The sequence below is a fragment of the Diaphorina citri genome, unplaced genomic scaffold (assembly GCF_000475195.1).
Source record: "Diaphorina citri unplaced genomic scaffold, Diaci psyllid genome assembly version 1.1 scaffold835, whole genome shotgun sequence".
In the NCBI taxonomy this organism is placed as follows: domain Eukaryota; kingdom Metazoa; phylum Arthropoda; class Insecta; order Hemiptera; family Psyllidae; genus Diaphorina; species Diaphorina citri.
In genome coordinates, this window is record NW_007378267.1 from 1 (window position 1) to 23672 (window position 23672).

Genomic DNA, 23672 nt, shown 5'->3' on the forward strand with positions numbered 1-23672 from the left:
TGAAAGTTTGTGGTTAACTTATCAAGATCGTGTGTTTATGAGTCCCATGAAATGATATTTTAACTAATTCAATGCACCTGTGAATTATTCTAAGATGTACTTGACGGTGTGAATTAAAAACTTCAGTGTGAATTGACAGTAAATTAATTTATTGTACCTACTAGTGATACACAGAATATTCTCAGCGTCTTAAGGTGTGTCAAAACATAGTCGATCGACGGCCGTTACGTCGATTATGGGTCAATTTTGGCCAATCAGTTGATGTTTGGAATCGATGCTGCTTGAGAGCCAGTAGGTATTTTGTTCATAATTATGGGTGTAAATCAGCAATCAGCAACCGATTTCTCTGTTTTGGAGCCCTAGCAGAGTAAATTAGAACCGAGGTAAAGGTATAAAAGTAGATAAGGAATTAATCCATGAGCTAAAATAATCTAGATAGACAATCTCTCAAACATCACACATATTCAAGATGAATGAAACGCCATTGTAATGTTCCTCTTTCACTACCAACGTACCATTTTTTTTTTTTTTTTTTTTTTTTTTTTTAAAGGGTTTTAAAAAAGGAAAGAATTTTACTTTCAATCGATTTATCTATCTCGATTTCTGATGGCAAAGCCTGATTATTTGAAGTCAATGAGCACGACAAAGAATAAATAGGCTGCTATTTCTTTTAAAAGGTCTAAGGCTGAGGTCTACAATGTCAGGTTTGTTTGTTAAAATCTGAGAATTCCCGGAGACTATGCCCAAACAATCTCCGAGCATTCTCAAAGCTTAACAAGAACTTTCACATGGAATTGTAAACCTGGGGTTAGAACAGACTCTAGAATTATCTGCTGATAAATTTATTTCTCTTGGATCATGAAAGAATCATGTTTTACCATCTCTGTATTCTTTGTTTACTTTATTAATTCAAAGTTACTCTTTCTTTCCATCTGCGAAATTCGAGGGCCACCTAATGCCCTTTGGACTTTCAACGTACGTGACGCTGCAGGAGTATGATCATGCTCCAAGAAGATCTAGTAAGTCACAGATGACATTATCAGAACCAGAGTATACCATAGAAGAGATCTAGAAGCTTAAAAGTAATAGTAATAAGTAGTATTCGCAGATCACCAATTTTGCGCTACCCTGTAGCTGGAAAACCTTTTGTGTTGGACACTGATGCTAGTCAGTTCGCGATTGGAGCCGTGCTTAGCCATGTAGGAGCTATAGCTGTACTAAAAGTAATAGTATTGGTACTCATCAGAAATCAACCCGACAAGGTCCCGGGATTAATCCTTCCACTTCCAAATGTCTTTGTTCTACTGTTTGGTATCTCTAATGATCAGAGGCTGTTGGGAGGGTCAAATTGACAAAGTGGTCTTTCCAAGAGCTAAACATACCTTTTTGTCCGAATTGAAACCGAATACACTATTATTTGCAGAAATGGTGCTACTTTCAAAAACCTCTACGAATTATGCAAAGATACCCAAAACATTCCAGTCTATGAAAAAAAAGGACCAGTCTTCGAGAGAAAACAGTGCAGAAAATGACCCTTCTTTCAAAGAGTCAAAGACCTCAAATAAAATTATGCAATAGAAAACTTTTTGATAACCATCCAAGGATTCCAAGATATTTTACAATGATCGTCAAAGATCTAACATGGAATGACACGAACGAAAATCGTGAAATTTCAATATCTATTCTCATTTCAATTTTATCTTCGACTGGGAAAAGTGAGAAAACCCACCCGCTGAGCTCATGCACCGTTGCTTTTGAAGTTGTTGTTGTTGTTGTTGTTGTTGTTGTTGTTGTTGTTGTTGTTGTTGTTGTTGTTGTTGTTGTTGTTGTTGTTGTTTTTGTTCTTGTTGTTGTTTTTGTTCTTGTTGTTATTGTTTCTGTGGTACCTAATTCTTACTGATACCTTATATTGTTACTGTTGTTACTATTGGTTTTGTTGCTCATATTGTTTCTGTGGTACCTAATTCTTACTGATACCTTATATTGTTACTGTTGTTACTATTGGTTTTGTTGCTCATGATTTTGCCAATAAATTGGTTCATCTTCATGATGACTTGATCAGTAGTGTGATGTGGAGTACCGATGAACTTCTCTTCTTTTGGATGAACTACTTATAGGGTGATTGCTGTCATTTTAATTTTTACACTTCCAGTCTTCCATTGCTTTGTAGGGTATCTACAGTTTTTTTTATTGGTTTTGGAATCCTGTCCTATTAGCCTATTACCAGTAGATTAGTTTGTTAGTACCTAACTACCTAAGTGTAAAACGAGGTGTCTTTGACCCAATCTTTTGCAATGTTTGCAAAATTTGATTTGTGAATTGCAACACGTTGTCAGTGTTCAGTGTCAATTTAACTTGAGAATTTTCAAACGACATAATTCGAGTCTAATTTGCTAATGCTTTGAATTTTTTGTGCTGAATTTGAAGTTATGACATTTTTTACACTTCCAGTCTTCTATATTGATTTGTAGGATATCTACAGTTTTTCATTGGTTTTGGAATCCTGTCTTATTACCGATGTCAATAGATTAGTTTGTTAGTACCTAAGTGTCAAACGAGGTGTCTTTGACCCAATCTTTTGCAATTTTTGCAAAATTTGATTTGCGAATTGCAACACGTTGTCAGTGTTCAGTATCAATTTAACTTGAGAATTTTCAAACGACATAATTCGAGTCTAATTTGCTAATGCTTTGAATTTTTTGTGCTGAATTTGAAGTTATGATTATTTGATCATCTCTTACATAACATCTGAACAATTTGACGTTCGATGAGACACTCGAAATTTGACAGTTTTACTGTTGGTCCACCTATAAAATGTATCTTTAGGTGGTATGTATTTTTCAAATCTCTTTTCGCACAGTGTGTCTGTAACTATCAATTTGCAAATATGTGTTTATGAGAGAGTGCAGAAGAAGAGATTATATATTTTTTAAAAAACACATAAACAATCTGCCAGCCTCTGGCTGGTTGCCAAATAAAAAGCACAGAATACCAAAGGTCGCGCGGTTCGCGGCTCAAACATCTTCTCTAATGAACTTCAAACATACTCGTCCTAATCACTTTGCCTCACTTTCTATGAGTGCTTCATTCTGACCTTGACTCATATTTACAGGTTCGTCGTATCCCCCCCTCTGTTATCGTACGGTCTAATGTCTATCCAATGGTTTCAATGGTTTCCCCCATGACATGTGAGGTCGTACGGATGAGCTGCTAATGTTCGACGGCTTCTCAAATGAATCATTGGATCCCAATCAATTACATCGGGAAGACTGGTAGTGCCAAGACGATGGTCGTTAAGTGCAAATTTATTCTTTTGTGAAAATCCAATGCTGCCCAGCTTGTCCTGGAGGAGATAGTGGTGGATACAAGAGGCGTTTGAGGACAGAAAAGTCTCTTTGCCTTGGAATAATTTCCCCATTTTATTGGATCGGGATCAAAAGGAATTTTCCCGAAGCGCCGAGATTTGGAAAGGGTTATAGGCAGTACTCAAAGGTTCCAACTCTCTTCGCCTTGGAATAATCTCCCCATTTTATTGGATCGGGATCAAAAGGAATTTTCCCGAAGCGCCGAGATTTGGAAAGGGTTATAGGCAGTACTCAAAGGTTCCAAATCTATAAGTTACGGAGTTGGATGCAGGGACAAAATATTACTTCAGGGCAAACAGCATGAAAATACAAGCTGCACCATTCAGGATGTTTTCACTTCTCACTAAATCACCACCATCACAATCATCAAAGAATCCAATTTTCCTTCATTCTCCTTCTCTTTCCACAATATTATGCAGTAGTCCTCTTCTTCTCTTTGTTAATCTCTTCTTGGTTACTATTAACAAACTAGTAGGTAACATACTCTACATGTACCCACCCAACACCCATGTATGTTCACTTTCCATCCTAACCGGCACTGGGTCAAGGGTAAATGCTACTTGAAAATCTCGTAGTCTGTCAGTCATCTTCTAATTGAGGAAGTACTTTGGTGAGCACATCAGTGGTTGCTGAAACCGACGCGAACTGCTCATTAGCAGAAAACTCTAGAACGTCTTTGAATTTCTGCTGACACAAAGGAAGATAACTGATAGATTCTGATACAAAGGAGGAACTTTTCATTGAACTACATAATTATTTAAGATTTGTTATCCATATGTGAATTACAAGAGTTTTCATTCACCTGGAGATTCTTGATGGTTTAAATGTGATGCGTGCATTTTAAACAGTCATTCTTGGCGACTTGGTCTAAAAGTTGGCATGCTCTTGGTGCTGGTCAATTCCGTGGACTTTCAACTGTGCAATGTAGCAACAAAGCCAAAGCAGATGTTGTTTCCAAACCCTATCACCCCGTTTGGTATTGAACCCAAGTCCTATTTACCAGGAGAGAGTCTTGACCACTACACCACCGAGTCAATGACGAGATATTTAGACCTTTTTACTGCCGATGCCCTCATATGAAATCTAAAAAAGTCTATTTAAACATTTTAAACCTACAAAAGTCCAATTTAAACTTTACTTACCTGTGGGTTGCGTCGGTCAGTTTTTTCCACGTTTTTCTATGATTTCTAATCATCCCTCATCTGCAAAGGTTATCATTCACCACTGAGTTTCACACCCCAGGGAGTAAGCACATCTCTACATCAAAAGTGACGGACAGATTGCACGAGTAGCTGGAAAGCAGCTGAAAGCGAACCTTCCATCAAGTTCAGTAATAATGAGTGAGGAAAACGTACTGAATTACTAATTAGGTCAGAAACAGAAGTGGCCACCCCCTTGAGCTTGGATGGAAAACTTGGGAGCACCTATCAGGGCCGTACCCAGGATTTTGTCGGGGGGGGGCGAGAGTCCAAACAGTGACGCACCGGCGGGGGAATACTCTAAATCAGGCATGTCAAACTGGCGGCCCGCGGGCCGCATGCGGCCCGCCGTGTAAAATTCGGCGGTGTCGAACTGGCATGGCTTTTGTGGCAAATTCTGTAGCTGTAGTGACCAATTTTTGTATCACGCATTCACGCCATGTATTGATGAAAGTTAATAAACTCTTGAGGACCTTGAGGTAATGGTAAAAGGTATATCTACATACATTTAAAGGAATGAAACTCGGGAAAAAAAGGCCCATACAAATTTCCCAAAGATGGGATTAGCCGTTCGAGATCTTTATGGTGAAAGAACAAACATACAAAATCAAATACAACATCGCTGCATTGTTGAATCACAGAACAGATATTTACATTGCTCAACAAGACAAATAAATAATAGGTACTTTTTAATTAGGTACCTATTATTTTTGCTCATCCATTCCGGGAAAAAAATCAAAACTCAAATATCAACATAAAATAATAATATTGGTAAATAAATAAACTAACAACGAAATAACAAGAAAACAAACCACCACTTACCAACTCAACCGAACAAAATGAGGGAAAACTTTTGCGAAGATTCTGCTTCGAATTCTTTGCAGTTTTCCCCCTCTTCTTCTTCTTCTTCTTCTTCTTCTTCTTCTTCTTCTTCTTCTTCTTCTTTCAGGTTAGAATCACTCTCGTTAGAGCTGCAATCGTATTGAAGTGTGGTACCATTTATAATCCAGATGGAGACTGAAACTCTTAAGGTTAAGGCTTCGTCCAGAATAGTCCGGACGTTTGGATTTGGATAGGAATGGAAAAGATTTCGATTTATCGAATGAAGAAGAGCTAGTCTGGTTTTCGGTCACACTGTGGCCCGTGAAAGCCAATCTAAATACTTCTAGTCTTTCCTTTTTCGTAGGGAGTGGATGATAAATCGAGAAGACACTTGCAAGATCAAGTTCCACTTGATTGAATATTCCAAGTTGTCTTCCGTCAGGTTAGAATCACTCTTGTTAGAGCTGCAATCGTATTGAAGTGTGGTACCATTTATAATCCAGATGGAGACTGAAACTCTTAAGGTTAAGGCTTCGTCCAGAATAGTCCGGATGTTTGGATAGGAATGGAAAAGATTTCGACTTATCAAATGAAGAAGAGCTAGTCTGGTTTTCGGTCACACTGTGGCCCGTGAAAGCCAATCTAAATACTTCTAGTCTTTCCTTTTTCGTAGGGACAGAGTCCCGTATCCAGGATTTCATCAAGGAGGAGGGGCCCAGGAGTCCAAACAGTAAACAGTGATGTAGCAGGGGGATGCCCCAAATTTTCGGAGTGCGCTCCACAGTGAGGGAGCAAAGATGAAGACCGAGTGGAGGGGGGCGGGCCCCCTAAATATAGCCGTGCGTAGGAACCGTAGGAAGGAAGAATCCATGGACATTTAAAGCTTTTGTGCTATGGTATGAGCAACATACATCATTGAGTGTTTAACAGCATCATAGAAAATGGAAACCCTTTTCAAGGACACACTGAACTCCAAATATCCAAAGGGAAATATGGTATAAAATTGTAAATCATCGCATTTTCCAAAGTACAGCGGTCAACTCGGTCTCATGAAATACTTAAATGTTTGTACTTAGGACTGAGGTAACCACATACACCTGTTTTCTTTATGACCATCCTATTGTTCACATCGAGATTTCTAATTTCCTTTTGTTCAAGCAATGTCGAGAACACGACAGATGGAATCCCAAAGTACGAGCAATGTAACCATTTTCCTCTTCTAGAACTTGACCACAAAAGCTCCAAAACGTGTTCCTTAGCTCAGCTGCTGCACACACATGATTTACAATTTTATACCATATGAATAGGGTTTCCATTTTCTATGATGATGTTAAACACTCAATGATGTATGTAGCTCAGCAGAATAGATACCTACTTTCAAAATATCTTCATAGTATCAGCTTTACTTGTTGTTACAGAAATCCTACATGAATTTAAATTAACTATCTAATTTGGAAAAAAAAACCTATGGGCCATGAGGAAAAATCTACTACATAAGTAGTACATACATACGTAGGTAGCATAACTCAAATAAATTTAGTTATTATCACACTTTCATCAAAAATTATCAATGAAGGGAAAGAGTATTATTTAACCAGGTAGTATGGTTTTAATTTAACGCGTCTATACTGGACACCTAGATCCGCGTTCCCAGACATGTTTTCATTATCTGCTTTTCTCTATCTTTTATTTGACTGTTAAAGTCAGTAAAACGAGACATATAAATTAAGTTTCCTTTCAACTCTTTCAGAGGATTCCATTCCCACTGGTTGCGAACTTTATTCTGAAACAAATAAGGTTCATTTTTGGAACTATTGGCTTTCTAAAGTCCTTTGTTGTTTCATTTCTCTCCATGTTAAAGTCAGTAAAACGAGACATGTAAATTAAGTTTCCTTTCCACTCTTTCAGAGAATTCCATTCCCGCTGGTTGCGAACTTTATTCTGAAACAAATAAGGTTCATTTTTGGAACTATTGGCTTTCTAAAGTCCTTTGTTGTTTCATTTCTCTCCATCAAACATCAATAAGAGCCAGCCTAGTTAGCTTAGTTGGTAGTGCGTCTGCCTTGTAAGCGCTAGGCCGCGGGTTCGATTCCCGCCCGGGGCGGATTTTATCCTAATGGGATAATGTTCGTTCTCGGAACGGCTGGCTTTCTCCTATCCTGTCTTCCTTCTCTCTTCGATTTCGGGACGATAAGACCATAGCAGTTACAGTTCCCTCTGTCAAACCTCTTAAAAAAAAAAAAAAAAGGAGATAGTGGTGGATACAAGAGGAGTTTGAGGACAGAAAAGTCTCTTCGCCTTAGAATAATGGTTGAATGGTATAAATTGCCCCAGGCAATAATTTCGTCCTTTCATTGTATTTTCTTATTTGTGTAGGTAGATTGAATTACAACCAATAAAGAGTCTAAATAAAAAAAAATAATCTCCCGATTTAATTAATTTGGACCAAAAGGATTTTTCCCGAAGCGCCGAGATTTGGAAAGGGTTATAGGCAGTACTCAAAGGTTCCAAATCTATAAGTTACGGAGTTGCATGCAGGGACAAAATATTAGTTCAGGGCAAACAGCATGAAAATACAAGCTGCACCATTCAGGATGTTTTCACTTCTCACTAAATCACCACCATCACATTCATCAAAGAATCCAATTTTCCTTCATTCTCCTTCTCTTTCCACAATATTATACAGTAGTCCTCTTCTTCTCTTTGTTAATCTCTTCTTGGTTACTATTAACAAACTAGTAGGTAACATACTCTACATGTACCCACCCAACACCCATGTATGTTCCCTTTCCATCCTAACCGGCACTGGGTCAAGGGTAAATGCTACTTGAAAATCTCGTAGTCTGTCAGTCATCTTCTAATTGAGGAAGGATACTTTTTTTATTTATTTTTTATATTATTTCTGTATTTTTTTAATTTTTCGTTGTAACTAGAAAGGTTGTATTGTAATTTTGTTAGAAAATAAATTACAAACTCTAGGTGTAGATAAAACATTATTTGTACAAATCCATGTTTAGAATTAGAAGTGCCTAATAACTCCCTAAAGTAGTTAAAGTGGTAATTGTTATAGGTTATAGTTGATTAAATTTAATGACTGCTTAATGAGAACCTAGTTATCTTTCATATTTTGATATCCTACTCTCTGATAAAACATGGTGTGATGAACTTTGATTTTAGTTCCTTCTTATCTTTCTGGTAATTCTGGCATCTTCACTAATTTTCAGCTTTCTCATCATGAACTTCTGGCATCTCCACTAATTTTCAGTTTTCTTATGTAAAAGTCTGGGATATATCTGCTATTTACTTTCATTTGTATGTGAGAGTTTTGCCATCTCCACTAATTTTCAGCTTTCCTACTAGGGAGTTATGGCATCTCCACTAATTTTCAGTTTTCTCATATGGGACAATGGGAGTTCTGACATCTCCACAAATTTCTCAAAAATTCTCAGTCCCCTCATGTTCTCACTGATAATACTGAATCGGGCATCAACCATTATGGTGACTTAAGGCCTTATCGTTGTCATGTTCTACAGATGCAAAGCCCCATTGTTCAGCCCTTTTTGAACTGTGAGTCCTAGGAGTTTCATCTTCGTCCTGACTGATTTGTCGAAACACTATTCTGTCTAGTGTCTCTAGTGGTTCTAACACCTGTAACCATTCTCCTCCATGCTTCCCCTCAGCACTAGATGTTTCAGTACTCTCTGTTCTCCAGTGTTTCAATGTGGGTTATGGAGTGAATGTAGGCCGCAGTATAATACCAACTCCTCAATCTTTCCCCGCTTCAGTTCATTCCTACCATCAGAACCATCTTCATATTCCAAACCGTTCTGGTTACCTTTCTAAAAAAATATTTCGAGTCTTCAGTCATTTGGTGTCAGTCGTGATCGCAGGTCGTCTTGGAGTGATAATTTCGTTTATTAAGACCGTTCGGAAGTTTGATTTTTAGTCAACGTTTTTTTATCAGTGTGTGTAATTTCAACCGATTTGGATTTTAATTGTGAGTACACCTTTTTTGTGGTCAATTTTGCATTGTAGGTACTAACTTTAGCATAAGAGCATGCTACAACATACATAGAATGAAAATTTGTTCTATTCTGTGATGTTTACCGAAATTGTCCATCTAATATGTAAGTGCACGAATTTGGTTAGTACATTATGTTGGTATGCATCTACATAATGTAATATAGATTCTGTCTTTAGCTATTTTTACTTTTGTTCGTTATAAAAATGAAAGGAATTTGGCCTGGTTCAAGTTTGAGACCTTTATTACGAATGTAAAGTAGATATATGCCTCTAATTTAGAACTCATAGAGGACTTTCCCTTCGATTCAACAAATAATCTTTACTGAATTGATACTTTTTTACATGCATAACCTACTAATACATAATATTAAGTATTTCTTCCAGCTGTGTTTTTTCATAGTGTCTAGCTAAAATCTTAAAACAATTCATTTTTATTTTTAGAATATCCCAGGTACCTAACTAAAAATAGCTTACTCTCCTTGAAATTGAAAAAAAAAAAATCTTTATAAAAAGTTTTGAAAAAAGGAAAACAGAAAAGTGTAAAGAAAATTCGTAGCAAACAATAAAACCGTCAAGGAAAAACAGCTTGGAGCTATAAGGTAAAAAATGTTTCAAGCATACAAGAAAACCCCTGGTGCGAAAATAATGGAAAATGAAGAATACATTCAAAGTATGCACGATCGACTGGTGTATTTGGAAAGTGAACTGAATAAAAAGGAGATTGACATGAACTTGGGTAGCAAACAATAAAACCGTCAAGGAAAAACAGCTCGGAGCTATAAGGTAAAAAATGTTTCAAGCATACAAGAAAACCCCTGGTGTGAAAATAATCGAAAATGAAGAATACATTCAAAGTATGCACGATCGACTGGTGTATTTGGAAAGTGAACTGAATAAAAAGGAGATTGACATGAACTTGGGGAATGTCAGAAGAAAAGAACAAGATGAACTGTTAAACCAATTCAGAATAGTAAATGACCTCAAGACAAATATCATAAAGCAACAAGAAGAACATGCAGAAATATTTCTTCTCGATTCAAGAAATCGTGTGAAAATTATTGAAGAATATAAAAATGAATTGAAAATTAAAAACGATAAGATTATCGAACTTGAGAAGATGATTACAAATCAGCTTGCTGGAGTGTGTCAGTTCATGGAATACATATCAAAACATAATGAAAATATTATTGAAGAACGGAAACATATTGAAAATAATGACAATCCAGGCGACCCTGAAAATGCCAATGATACTAAGATCACACATACGAATAACTTTGAACCAAATCGACAGATTATTGATCATGATAAAATCAATGAACCATTCCAAAGAAAATTGAGTACACTGAAAGATCCAAAGGACTTGGTAGTCAATAAAAGAAATCAAGAAACAGTAGTCAAGAAGAATAGTAATAGGAGAACACACACAACCATCATAGCAAAAAAGGAACTCCAAGATAATCATTCGCCGAATTTATCAACTGCAAATCCAGAAAACAAATATTACAAGCTAAATGATAAACTTGATAAAGTCGCAATCACTATTATGAATGCAAAACATGCATGCCAAAAGCTGGTGGAAGAAGCGATATTATTGAGAAATGTAGTGATTCAACATATTCTAAATGCTGAGATTTCTGCAAAAGCACCTCTCGACCATGGCAAGAATGTAATCAGCATTAGTACTGAACGAATCTCAAATGATGAAGAATGGCTTCAGATTGCTCCCAGATTACAATCCTTTTGTATCGAACTTACATCAATCAGAGAACATTTTGAAAAAGAAGTAGACCAATATAGACATTGATCTAAATAGGAAGATCTAGTACAACGGAAGAAGACTTGTACCTGCCTATAAATAGCATCAATATTGTTAATCTTTTATTTATGTACCTTGAACTCAATAAAACAAATTTTATATTCAATTTAACTTGAGTAGACAAGGGGTAAATTTTTTTAGACCAATATTACAACAGGTGAAATGTTCGAGGGAACAAGCACAGCTGTTTCAAATCGAGTTCGGCAAGACATTTGCCAAATTCGATTGCAAAAACTGTCGACTTTAGAAATGAAGTGAAATGCGAGAATAACGAGGCAACGAGCTAACTAACTATACTGAGCGCACGGCAGTGCGCCAGGCCAAGTTCCAGTAAGCACGCCTGTGTATCTTTACACGAACCGATTCGGCAGGTTTTTGAAGTTATGTGCTTATGTGCTTTGTTTGTTGCTTTTGCTTTCATTCAGTGGTGTGTCCTAACCTCCTAATATTGTTAAGTGATGTGCTTAAATTCAGTTTCACTGGCTTATCGTCCAAAGAAGTTTAGGGTATTATACATACATATAAAATACCTTTTATTTATTAAACAATACAAAAAAGCTTTAAACTTTCTTCTCTTATAATATCTCGTTGCAGACCCCTAGGGGCCTGTCTGTAATCATTAATTGAACTCTATTATCTTGATACCCCGAATCTCTAGCGTATAGGTAGTGTTACCTTACGCCAGTCAGTCACTATCAGGTATACCTGATCAGGTTCACCAGTCAGGTCTACCTGATACATGATGGTGAGTGGCTGGTCTTACGTGTAAAATTCGGCGGTGTCGAATTGGCATGGCTTTTGTGGCAAATTCTGTAGCTTTAGTGACCAAATTTTGTATCACGCCATGTATTGATGAAAGTTAATAAACTCTTGAGGTAATGGTAAAAGGTATATCTACATACATTTAAAGGAATGAAACTCGGGAAAAAAAGGCCCATACAATTTTCCCAAAGATGGGATTAGCCGTTCGAGATCTTTATGGTGAAAGAACAGACATACAAAATCAAATACAACATCGCTGCATTGTTGAATCGGAGAACACACATTGCTCAACAAGACAAATAAATAATAGGTACTTTTTAATTAGGTATTATTTTTGCTCATTCATTCCGGGGAAAAAAAAAAACAAAACTCAAACACCAACATAAAATAATAATATTGGTAAATAAATAAACTAACAACGAAATAACAAAAAAACAAACCACCACTTACCAACTCACCCGAACAAAATGAGGGAAAACTTTGGTGAAGATTCTGCTTCGAATTCTTTGCAGTTTTCCCCCTCTTCTTCTTCTTCTTCTTCTTCTTCTTCTTCTTCTTCTTCTTCTTCTTCTTTCAATTTAACTTGAGTAGACAAGGGGTAAATTTTTTTAGACCAATATTACAACAGGTGAAATGTTCGAGGGGACAAGCACAGCTGTTTCAGATCGAGTTTGACAAAACATTTGCCAAATTCGATTGCAAAAACTGTCGACTTTAGAAATGAAGTGAAATGCGAGAATAACGAGGCAACGAGCTAACTAACTATATGTCTTCTTTTTTAACGACTTGAAATTTCACCACACCTCTCTTTTCCTCTATTTCGCACTTTCTTCTAATTTTTTGTTCTTGTTTATGTTGGATAAGTGTACCATTTATTCGCCCACCTAAAAAACGTACCATTTATTGGCCCACCTGTACCATACGCCACATATCTTCTTCTTCTTCTTTATCTTCTTTTTTAACGACTTGAAATTTCACCACACCTCTCTTTTCCTCTATTTCGCACTTTCTTCTAATTTTTTGTTCTTGTTTATGTTTTTTTTTCCCCCAACAGGAAAACCAAAGTTTAAATTTAAATTCAGTGGTCGATAAATTCTTATCAGGTAGCATTATGTAATCAATGTTCGATAGGTATCTTATATGTATCAGCTTCAATATTTGTTTACTTACTAGGTTCAATTATGTGACGCCATACAGACCAAGGAGATTATCAAAAATTAGCAAGATACGTTGCAATTTCATCTTCTGTTAATACCTAATACGATGATGATATGTTTATCATAATTTTATAACCTGTCATTTGCCCAGAAAGGTCAGGAGTACTGTGAATACTGGCATCAAAACTTGCCCCCAGAGGTTAGAGGGGCAAACGTTTTGCCTTTTGCCATCATTTGGTGTAAGAGGTCACAAGTTGCCCACTTGGTGGCCAAGTGTCCAATAAGAGGTCAGAAGTTGCCCGCTTGGTAGCCAAGTGTCCAAGTGTGGACTTAGCGTCACAGTTTAGTATGCAGGTCGCGCGGTTCGCGGCTCAAACATCTTCTCTAATGAACTTCAAACATACTCGTCCTAATCACTTTGCCTCACTTTCTATGAGTGCTTCATTCTGACCTTGACTCATATTTACAGGTTCGTCGTATCCCCCCCTCTGTTATCGTACGGTCTAATGTCTATCCAATGGTTTCAATGGTTTCCCCCATGACATGTGAGGTCGTACGGATGAGCTGCTAATGTTCGACGGCTTCTCAAATGAATCATTGGATCCCAATCAATTACATCGGGAAGACTGGTAGTGCCAAGACGATGGTCGTTAAGTGCAAATTTATTCTTTTGTGAAAATCCAATGCTGCCCAGCTTGTCCTGGAGGAGATAGTGGTGGATACAAGAGGAGTTTGAGGACAGAAAAGTCTCTTCGCCTTAGAATAATGGTTGAATGGTATAAATTGCCCCAGGCAATAATTTCGTCCTTTCATTGTATTTTCTTATTTGTGTAGGTAGATTGAATTACAACCAATAAAGAGTCTAAATAAAAAAAAATAATCTCCCGATTTAATTAATTTGGACCAAAAGGATTTTTCCCGAAGCGCCGAGATTTGGAAAGGGTTATAGGCAGTACTCAAAGGTTCCAAATCTATAAGTTACGGAGTTGCATGCAGGGACAAAATATTAGTTCAGGGCAAACAGCATGAAAATACAAGCTGCACCATTCAGGATGTTTTCACTTCTCACTAAATCACCACCATCACATTCATCAAAGAATCCAATTTTCCTTCATTCTCCTTCTCTTTCCACAATATTATACAGTAGTCCTCTTCTTCTCTTTGTTAATCTCTTCTTGGTTACTATTAACAAACTAGTAGGTAACATACTCTACATGTACCCACCCAACACCCATGTATGTTCCCTTTCCATCCTAACCGGCACTGGGTCAAGGGTAAATGCTACTTGAAAATCTCGTAGTCTGTCAGTCATCTTCTAATTGAGGAAGTACTTTGGTGAGCACATCAGTGGTTGCTGAAACCGACGCGAACTGCTCATTAGCAGAAAACTCTAGAACGTCTTTGAATTTCTGCTGACACAAAGGAAGATAACTGATAGATTCTGATACAAAGGAGGAACTTTTCATTGAACTACATAATTATTTAAGATTTGTTATCCATATGTGAATTACAAGAGTTTTCATTCACCTGGAGATTCTTGATGGTTTAAATGTGATGCGTGCATTTTAAACAGTCATTCTTGGCGACTTGGTCTAAAAGTTGGCATGCTCTTGGTGCTGGTCAATTCCGTGGACTTTCAACAATAACTGATAGATTCTGATACAAAGGAGGAACTCTTCATTGAACTACATAATTATTTAAGATTTGTTATCCATATGTGAATTACATGAGTTTTCATTCATCTGGAGATTCTTCATGGTTTAAATGCGATGCGTGCATTTTAAACAGTCATTCTTGGCGACTTGGTCTAAAAGTTGGCATGCTCTTGGTGCTGGTCAATTCCGTGGACTTTCAACTGTGCAATGTAGCAACAAAGCCAAAGCAGATGTTGTTTCCAAACCCTATCACCCCGTTTGGTATTGAACCCAAGTCCTATTTACCAGGAGAGAGTCTTGACCACTACACCACCGAGTCAATGACGAGATATTTAGACCTTTTTACTGCCGATGCCCTCATATGAAATCTAAAAAAGTCTATTTAAACATTTTAAACCTACAAAAGTCCAATTTAAACTTTACTTACCTGTGGGTTGCGTCGGTCAGTTTTTTCCACGTTTTTCTATGATTTCTAATCATCCCTCATCTGCAAAGGTTATCATTCACCACTGAGTTTCACACCCCAGGGAGTAAGCACATCTCTACATCAAAAGTGACGGACAGATTGCACGAGTAGCTGGAAAGCAGCTGAAAGCGAAACTTCCATCAAGTTCAGTAATAATGAGTGAGGAAAACGTACTGAATTACTAATTAGGTCAGAAACAGAAGTGGCTACCCCCTTGAGCTTGGATGGAAAACTTGGGAGCACCTATCAGGGCCGTATCCAGAATTTTGTCGAGGGGGGCGAGAGTCCAAACAGTGACGTACCGGGGGGAATCTAAAAACAAAAATTAGAAAAATTAATGTGGGCAGGTGGGCCAATAAATGGTACGTTTTTTAAGTGGGCGAATAAATGGTACACTTACCCTACTATACCGAGGTACAGTGTTACTGAAAAGCAGGGATATCTAAATAAATGTCCCTACAAATCTGAACTACTTTAGTTACAAAGCTACTAACTATACAATCGTATTCTTAGCTTTAGCCAAAAAAAAATACAACTTAATATACCTACTATACCGAGGTACAGTGTTACTGAAAAGCAGGGATATCTAAATAAATGTCCCTACAAATCTGAACTACTTTAGTTACAAAGCTACAAAGCGTTAAACTTAACAGAGCCTTTGGACGTCAAGTCGGATTTTTTCAAACCAGTCTTGAGGTCATGAATTTCAAATTTTTTATCTCTGTGCACGCCACATAAACATGCAACATTAACTTTTGATTCGTCATGCGTAGTGATAAAGTTTATTGGCTTAAGTTAACCCTCGATATGCTGTTAGTACCCTTGTTAGAACTACCGCTGATTGTTTTTTTTTTTTTTTTTTCTAGGAAAACATGTCTACTTATTTTACTTCCATTCCATACAAGATGGTCAAAACGTTTGTAAATTTGCTCTCAAAGAGTTGTCTTCCGGCATAATTCTTGTCATAGAGCATCCTTGATATTTCTACACAAACATCACAAAACCGCTCTACATTTTATTCCAAAAGCGGTTAATCGGGATCATAACGATAGTTAGGTATTCTTCGTTGTTTCCTCCCATTTCTGCATCTACCAGAACGTTTTCAACTCTCTCATCAATTTTCTTTGTCAAACAACTCTGAGCCTGTATTTAAAACCAGTTGATTGATTCTTTCCATGACACTATGGGTTAAATTGTTAACATTGTGAACCAAACGAGTTTCGTTTACTTTCTTTTCATTATAAAAACAACTGATTTTGCTTTTACTATGCCAGGAGTGTGACCTGATCTAACATTGATTCTGTCTGGTTTTTATAGACTTCAATATCTTGCTAGCATGCGTTATTTATTTATCCAGGTATCATAAACGATGCAGGTATTTGGCTTGTGTGGAATTGAATTCACGACTTGTAGCAAATGATTTCTTTTTAAATCTCTTGAGAAGGGAAAATCGCTTTAACACAATGGGTAGGAAGTTCTACTAACACACCTGTCTGAAATAAGTGCCCAACTACAAATATACGTGATTAATTTAAATGAAGTACCTACATACATACATCGTACTTATTTTAATGTAATATTTTTTCTCGCTTTTGCCAAATTAATTCTGTCTATTCACTATTATAATGAACCTACCTAATAAATTTATAATTATTCAAATTGAACACAACTGTCTTGACAAACATCATTTTGCCGTCCCATTTACAGAAGCACTTTTTCGGCATCTATCATGCTCTAGAGACAAGTGTCTTATTCTATTGTCCAATTGTTCTTGCCGAGATTTAAACTTTGAATTGACCTTTCTCTATTCTCTAAACTTCTAAAGGTTTCCTTTGTCTTTTTATACCGTCTTTGTTGCTTGTTCTCGCTTTGGATTAGTCTTGCTTCGTTTTCTTCTTTTATCTTCTTGTCAACTTTCACACCTTTTTGTTCTCTCGTTTCTCATTGATAGCGTTGTTATCATTCATTTCTACTTCGTAAAAATACTTTTAGAGAAGTATTTTTTCACCACGTTAAATCGATACGTATGAAACAAACAAAAAAATATACGATATGTACCTATAGGTAATCCAGGTTTCAATTATTGTCTAAGAACTTACTTTAACTTTGTTTTGTCATGTTGTCTTCGATGTTTAGTTTGAAAGTATTGCAAATAGCGTAGGTATATCTATTTTGCCAAAATGTATGTTGACCTGTCAATTAACAACAAAAAGCAATAAAGAGATCGATTTGACTCATTTCTCTTCAGCCAAACGAGCAATTTCTCTAACATTTCAGCTCAATCCGTCTCTGTCGTTTCCTGAGGTAAATCTTGACTTTTAAATTTCTTTCCGTATCCAAGTTGGTAAGTTGGGACACTATCTTGGTAATTTATCAGTAATGCCTGACAAGAAATGCTTTGGCTCTACCTCGGGTATTATCCAATCCAACTGCCCTGAGCTTTGATTTTTATTGGCTTTAGAGGCGCTTTCTTTTCACCAATTATGATTTATGGTTTATTCAGTAATGAGCAAAAATGGGCGATAAAAATGTGCCTGAATACTAAATGATCATTCATTTCTACTTCGAAAAAATACTTTTAGAGAAGTATTTTTTCACCACGTTAAATCGATACGTATGAAACAAACAAAAAATATACGATATGTACCTATAGGTAGTATAGGTAATCCAGGTTTCAATTATTGTCTAAAAACTTACTTTAACTTTGTTTTGTCATGTTGTCTTCGATGTTTAGTTTGAAAGTATTGCAAATAGCGTATATTTTGCCAAAATGTATGTTGACCTGTCAATTAACAACAAAAAGCAATAAAGAGATCCATTTGACTCATTTCTCTTCAGCCAAACGAGCAATTTCTCTAACATTTCAGCTTAATCCGTCTCTGTCGTTTCCTGAGGTAAATCTTGACTTTTAAATTTCTTTCCGTATTCAAGTTGGTAAGTTGGGACACTATCTTGGTAATTTATCAGTAATGCCTGACATGAAATGCTTTGGCTCTACCTCGGGTATTATCCAATCCAACTGCCCTGAGCTTTGATTTTTATTGGTTTTAGAGGCGCTTTCTTTTCATCAATTATGATTTATGGTTTATTCAGTAATGAGCAAAAATGGGCGATAAAAATGTGCCTGAATACTAAATAGAATCCCTTGCTGCTAATTTCTGCGAGTCAAGTATGCCTGGCAGTCATCAGACTCAGACTCCAGCTAGGAAGTGTAAGTGCTGAATTATAACCTCTGGAAGTCTGGACTCTGGGGGAGTAATAGATTGGACTTTCAATTTATTTATACATAATTACATAGTCATACCCCTTAGATTCTTCTTCCAAAAAAACTAGAAAGGAAATCTCATGTGTTTCGTGAATTAATTACCTACCTATAACATATGGGTACATACCTACCTAGGTACGAAGGTACCTACTTCATTCTTGCCTTCTGTACGATTTGAACTTTAGTGGATTCCGATAAAGGGTAATCATAATTAGATAGATAGGTAAGATAGCTTACCAATACCAACTCAGTATCTTGATCGGCACTCGATAATTTTTGTAGTTAATTTTAGTTGTTATCGTTATTAAAGTACCTTATATCTACCTATGTCCTATGTAGGTATGTATGTACCTCCTCCCTCCTCGTATCGTATACAATCTTCCAATTATCTTCAAACATAATCAATTTATCAAACAACAAAACTTCAAAGCTTTACCTGCCTCGAAAATATGAACTCGCGAGAACAATTAACCGCTTTCACTATCAACGCGAAGAACATTGAGTGGTTTCATACGAATTATCATGTCTTCACTCTATGTGGTTAACTGGTTAATGTTATGTGCTTCATTTGTTGCTTTCCTCACCTTCCTTTTTGCCTAGGACCGAAAATAGGAAGTGATTTGTTGATATTTCAACCTGGAATATCTGGATTTTAAGACCACCAGCAAATTGGCATTCTGTACCTTCATGACATTCTACTACCTTACCTCTTCTTGGCTTTCAACATAGCAACGAGCGTCCATGATAATGTAAGTCAAATTAAAGTACCTACATGAGTTATGCAGGTAATATTCAAAACGGATCTGGCCCAACTACACATCCATGTGGCATGTTTCTACCTATGTCTGAACAATCTGAACATGGTATGTAAACAAAAGAAAGAGGAAAAACAAATCCACAAACGGATTGACCCAAACTCCACATTCACGTCTGAACAGCTAGGTGTAACATTGGACCAGTTATGCACGGTCAGGTATGACCTGGTATGTGCTTTAATTCAGTGGTGTGTCCTAACCTCCTAATATTGTTAAGTGATGTGCTTAAATTCAGTTTCACTGGCTTATCGTCCAAAGAAGTTTAGGGAAATACCGGTTCTCTTTGTCTCTACGGTTTCCTCACCTTCCTTTTTGCCACGTACCGAAAATAGGAAGTGATTTGTTGATATTTCAACCTGGAATGTCTGGATTTTAAGACCACCAGCAAATTGGCATTCTGTACCTTCATAACATTCTACTACCTTACCTCTTCTTGGCTTTCAACATAGCAACGAGCGTCCATGATAATGTAAGTCATAATTAAAGTACCTACATGAGTTATGCAGGTAATATTCAAAACGGATTTGGCCCAACTACACATCCATGTGGCATGTACCTATGTTTGAACAATCTGAACATGGTATACCTATGTAAACAAAAGAAAGAGGAAAAACAAATCCACAAAACGGATTGACCCAAACTCCACATTCACGTCTGAACAGCTAGGTGTAACATTGGACCAGTTATGCACGGTCAGGTATGACCTGGTATTTGGTCACATGGGAAGTCTTCTAGGTCATCTAAGAAGAGGGCCACCTGAGGAACCCAACAGTGTTGAAATAAAAATAAACTTCCTATTAACACCGGTGTCTGGAATTGCTATAAATCTCAGAATTCTCGAGATCCAGTTAGAAATGTCGGAATTCCAAACAAGTTAGCCACCTATGTCCATTATTAGCACTATATCCACCTTCATTACCAGCTAAATCCATCATTCACAGCTATATCTATAATTTGCCAGCTATATCCATCATTACCAGATTAACTAAATTCTTCACATGCTGTGTGGGTGTGATCAACATTACTGGAGCATGTTAGGCGGTTCTCTTCATACTTGTTTTCAATTAGCTTTACACCAGTTTCTAGTTTAGGAGGTTCGTGGTTGTTTTGCAGTAGATCTTTAAAGAATTTTAGTAGGAGTGGAACAGCTTCTGTATAGCGGTACAGTAGCACGCTAATACCTGGATTTGGTTCAAACTGATTGCATTTGTGAAGGGACTTGTTAGTGTGATTTGTTTGAACTTTTGATTATTTTGAAAATAATTGAGAAAAATTGGTATTTTTTTACGAAATAATTTCTAAAGATTCTAAAGAATAATGAAATTAAAATCTGTCATGATCATGAAATACTTTTATTGGGCAAAAGTGTATAGGTAGTACCTGCCATTACCAATTGTGCAGATGCAATACTTACCAACGTACCAACACACTGTTTCACCATAGGACGCTACTCCGAAGACCTTTTAAATGAGCTTAGTAGGTTCATAGCTGTATTAGTACACATTGTACATGGAACACTCATATTTTATTACGACTCCCATAACATTATTTGCTTTGACCAAAGCAAACTCCGAAGACCTTTTAAATGAGCTTAGTAGGTTCATAGCTGTATATTAGTACACATTGTACATGGAACACTCATATTTTATTACGACTCCCATAACATTATTTGCTTTAACCAAAGCAATTAAAGAATTACAATATGGGGACATTCACGCAATAATAAATGACAACGTAGCAACACATAATGAATATGCTGAAATAGCTATGTTTACTTTAGAAATGAAAACTGAATACTATGAGTATGGATAATTATTTCATGTTCCAAACTACCTCAATGAAGACATAATGCCAATTTCAAGGAGAAGATCCACAGTTTTTGAAAGAAAACTAAAAACACTGTCTGTCAATGATATAGGAGATAATGTTGATGACTTGATGACTATTCGTACTAATTATCATTATTTCGGACCTTAAATAAATTATCATAAAATGAAGGTTTACCTACCAGACTGGCAGACATACATAGGTGTTATTATCCAGATGTTTATTTTTGATAAACACCCTATTCAAGATGACACAAGTGTGTTTTTCAGTTTTTTGTAAAGTTGCTAAATTTTGCAGTTCATCAGCCTCTATTAGCAGGGTAATCTTTCGTACAGAGTAATCTTTCCTATCGTGTTAGATAACCGCTTTAGCAACATTCTGGGAATCGGCCAGAACAAATGCAAATCGTGCTCGCAGTGTGTGTATACATTGCAACATGAACCCATTCTCACACACCTGTCGGCGCGAAATGATGTGTGTATTGAGAACGGTCAGTTATTACAAAGGAATGACCACGAATGCAGAAATAAATCAGGTGAATACAGGATGACGAAGCGAAAAATAATGAGGATTCTTCTAGAACACTGAAATTAGGCGTGGAAAGATTTCCAGCAAATGTGGAAGAAATCCATGTCTATGTCTAGGCATACTCAGTGAAAATGCTGACATCATGGAATACGTATGAGGAACTGGCAGGAAAAACAATAGGAATAGTGTAATGCTGTGAATAACATTAGAGCCTGCCTCGGCGAGTAATAAAACGGCGTAGACCAGAGTACTTACGATTTTTATCAAATAAGAACAGGAGAACAACAATCTTGTCCTGGTTAGATACCTACCTACCTAGAAAAAAAAGAACACAAAATTAATTTAGGCATAATAATAATATTATAATATCAGTACCTACATAAAAACAGTAATAATCTTCTCGTTCTAGAAAAAAAAAATGCGTAAAAAATGTTATCACAGAAGAGAACATTCCATCAAGATATAAAGAAAAAAAAACTATGCTAATTACTATGGACCACGATAGACTCAGTTATACTACAACGAACATCAGTAACGTTAATGATAGTGACATGCATGGGCACCTAACAAATTGAGGCGCTCAAGATCCTACGAATAATTATTCACAAAAACAATGTCAAGTTGCTTACTTCAATGGATGCTCATTATACGATTCAGATCAATGAAAAGAGATTGGTCTTGTCAAGTTCATGATGAAGGTTGCTGTAACATCTTGACAGTTTCTATTAAGATAGATTCTGACGTGTTTCTCTCTTTGAATATGTTGGCATTGCTGACATACCTGTTGGTATGTACGTTCACTCATTTTCCGAATTCTAGCTGATAAAAAGAAACTGTTAGTAGAATTTGTGCTGTTTACTTGGACTTGATCATCGGCAATCTGGACAACAAGGGGGTATGGAACTTCAAAGAGTTATTAAGCAAGTCATGTCCAACAAGGAATGTACATTCGTAATAAATAGGTACATAACAAAATTTGAAGAACCATAACATTCTTTGTCTTGGTATCGGTTACCTTTGGAACATGGATAACAACAGACAGAAAATGAACAACTTGAAAAAATTGTAAACCCACACAGCATGATGAAATTTGCAAAATTAAATTTGAGATAATGAACATTAAAATGGGTGAACCTGCATCATTGCGTAACAAAGGTCACCCAATGACAACACAACCAGTAGCCAAAACCATCAAGTTTTTAACTCTGATAATATTCCTAATGATCATGTTAATCGTCTCTTCAGATCTAGTGGTATCTAAAGAAAAACTCAGTTGAAAGTTTTAAAACAAGTACCTATCCTGGTACTGGTACCTAATTGAGAAAAAATAAAATAGATAAGTAAGACTGATGGTCTTTTGGAGTGCCTATAAATACCTAACAAACATAACGGATTAGAGAGTTAGGTTGAGGAAGTGATTCAACAAACAAAAATAAGCACACGGCCAAAACCAAATATTGCACAACAAACCAATACGGAGAAATCAATAGACAAATAGATGAAAGTCACACATAGACGAGAAGAGGATAGTAATGAAGATATGGTGGTCAATCATGTCAACATAGCAATACCCACCCATGTTGAATAATTAGCGAAATCTTCAACAATGCGGGTTACCTACCTGGTAATTACGTCAGTTATGTTTTGAGTGACCAGAATGGGATTGGTAGCGTCAAATGTTTATGATCCTTTTTATTAGGTTTGTTTCTCTTGTCAGGTCTTTGCTACTCTTTTTTGTGCTTTTATATATTTCTTTATCACTTCATTACCGAAGATGGTAGTGTTTGTGCTACCACTCACTGATGATCTCCCAAGATGTTTGTGTACTTTATGTTCTTTATGTTGTTGCTTTTTAATGTTGCTTCTTGTTGCATCAAGTTCATCCACCAAGTGTATGTCCTCTGTTCCTCTCTCCATATTACACCGACTATCTGTGCTGAAATGACATACTTTGCCATGAAATCTGAGGTCA

The 23672-nt window shown here is 36.6% G+C and overlaps 2 protein-coding genes across 2 annotated transcripts in view; both read left to right on the forward strand.

The window, feature by feature from the left end:
* Positions 1-8878: 8878 nt before the first annotated feature.
* LOC103512422 overlaps positions 8879-23672 on the forward strand; it is a 49665-nt gene continuing 34871 nt past the window's right edge. The window contains exon 1 of the mRNA XM_008477187.3: positions 8879-9383. The gene's annotated coding sequence lies outside the window, so the exon portion shown is untranslated. The remainder of the gene's footprint in view (positions 9384-23672) is intronic.
* Positions 9894-11344, forward strand: LOC113468756. The gene is made up of 2 exons (XM_026825898.1): positions 9894-10135; positions 10320-11344. Exons 1-2 carry the CDS (start codon positions 10016-10018, stop codon positions 11211-11213), a joined length of 1014 nt encoding a protein of 337 aa, XP_026681699.1. The 5' UTR covers positions 9894-10015; the 3' UTR covers positions 11214-11344.

Excerpts from the sequence above, each read along its gene's own strand:
- LOC113468756 (XM_026825898.1), top strand. The coding sequence starts at position 10,016 with ATGTTTCAAGCATACAAGAAAACCCCTGGTGCGAAAATAATGGAAAAT. Across the intron at positions 10,136-10,319 it reads TGAATAAAAAGGAGATTGAC|ATGAACTTGGGGAATGTCAG; the intron begins ATGAACTTGGGT and ends AAGGAGATTGAC.